Source organism: Marmota marmota, unplaced genomic scaffold, assembly GCF_001458135.2.
Source record: "Marmota marmota marmota unplaced genomic scaffold, marMar, whole genome shotgun sequence".
NCBI lineage: Eukaryota > Metazoa > Chordata > Mammalia > Rodentia > Sciuridae > Marmota > Marmota marmota.
In genome coordinates this window covers 31332764-31334667 of record NW_026000057.1, presented here as the reverse complement: position 1 = coordinate 31334667, position 1904 = coordinate 31332764, and the positions used below count along the sequence as shown (strand labels likewise).

At 49.9% G+C, this 1904-nt stretch overlaps 1 protein-coding gene across 1 annotated transcript; it reads left to right on the top strand.

Annotated features, from left to right (window-relative positions):
• Positions 1-458: 458 nt before the first annotated feature.
• On the top strand, positions 459-1329 carry Tmem276 (transmembrane protein 276). Its single transcript, XM_048813847.1, is given in 4 exon segments — positions 459-520; positions 522-552; positions 554-880; positions 883-1329. Coding segments are annotated over 4 exon segments (567 nt in total). The 3' UTR covers positions 1030-1329.
• Positions 1330-1904: the final 575 nt, after the last annotated feature.

Below are 1904 nucleotides of genomic sequence, written 5' to 3'. Positions count from 1 at the left end.
CTGTGGGCCTTCCCCAGGCCTCTGGCTTACTGCCTCTAGGAACTGTGAATGGCTGGATCCTTCCAGGCCAGGACAGCGCTTCCCTGAGCCCTGGGACAGGTCCAGGCCTCCGCAAAGGCCTGCGTGTCCCGCCCTTCGGTCTCCCTGGTTCAGCGCCCACTTGAGCTCACGCCCGCCCTGCCCCGCACCCAAGCTTTGTTCCCCCCTTTTCCAGTCGAATTAGTCCTTCTGCACAGGTGTTTCCATTGGCCTCTGGACTCTGGAAAGTTTAGGACTGTACCTGTCCCATGATCTAGTCATGGGACCCTGGAACCTGGAATTCCTGCAGAGCTGCCCTTAGGGTTCCAGGTCCCCAGCTTCTGTTCTTCACACCAAGTTGAAACTCTGTTCCGTCTCCTCAAACTCATCAATGGTCTATTATGTTTTGTTGTACTAGAACTTCTCAAACTTCGAGGGCTATGGCCGCCAAGCCCCGGGGAAAGTGGAGCACCATCCTGTCCCACCTGGTGCTGGGAATGGTTTCTCCATGGAGCGGTGAGTTCTGCGCAGTCCAAGTTGAGGGGCTGCTGCTGGTTTCCTGCTCCAGGCTTTGGCTGCTGTCTCCATGCTGGTCCCAGGGCTGGGCACTCGTTTAGATTGTCTCACTGGAGCCTGGGTGACCACAGTCATCAGCCTTTGACTTCCACTGGGGGCACAGGGATGCTCCTCTGCTAACCTACTCCTGGGCGGGGTCATGGTGCTGGCAGTGGCTGGTGACCACCTTGGCCCTGAAGGCTGCTCTGTGGCTGGTCAGGCAGTACTGTTGGTGGTCGAAGTGACCATCTTAATTGTAGCTATTTTCAGAGCCAACATTTACAAGATGTGGGGGCGAGAGGGCGCCGGATGCTAGGTGTAGTAGGCCTTCTGAGCCAACTTGGGGAGGAGAGGCCGCTGCTGCTACTGCCGAAGGAGGATGTCTGTAGCTGGGCCCTGGCTGCAGGCAGTTGGGCCTGCTGCCAGGCCCTGCCTAAGTGCCAGCAGTGGGAATGACAGCTGCACACAGCAAGGCAGGGTTCTCCCTTGGATACCAGCTCCCTTTCCACCAGCCTGTCCCCTAGGAATAGGCTCTCCCTCCTGCTGCAGTGGGCTTTCTACAGGCTGATTGATCAGGAATGGAGCTTAGGTGCTGTCTCTTCTCCAGTCAAGTGCAGGAACTTGCCTAGACCTGAAAAGGCCAGGGTCCCAGACATGTTTGGGGCCTGATTCTGGGAAGAACAAAGTTGCAGGTTCAGAGAGGCTTGATCTCCAATAAACCTTAGGAATTCTAAAAAACAAAACAACACACACACACACACATAAAAAAAGCATGGAATTTGATTAATACTCACTGCAGGGTTTGCTTATAAAATTTCTGGACAGGGACAGGGCAATTCCCTAAAAACCTTGGATTTATATATTATTTGGCAATTATTTATAAAATTGGTGGGAAAGAGAAAACTAACCATCTGGGACAATGTATACATGAAGTGAATTCATTGTTTTTTGTTTTGAACCTCTTTGAAAATGCATTTGTTTATTAAAATAAACTTGCTTAAAACAGACGGTGGAAAATATAAATAAACGATGCTCCTTTTCCTTATTCTCTACTCTGGCTGATCCTCTGAACCCCATTTTCTTTTGTATTTGGACACCATGGAATAAAATGATGAATTTTCCCCTCCCTTTAATTGTTTTTATGATGGTGCTAAAATATTTTTAAAAATCACTAAAGAAAGAACAATGACCATTGTGACAAGTGCACTTGGGCCATCACATGGAAACAGCTGGAAAACACTGTCCCCTTGTAAGCTTCATAAATCATGCCTGGCAGAAGGCATCACCCACTGTTTAACTCCCCTGGAAAAGACTATAATGTGGGAAGTTGC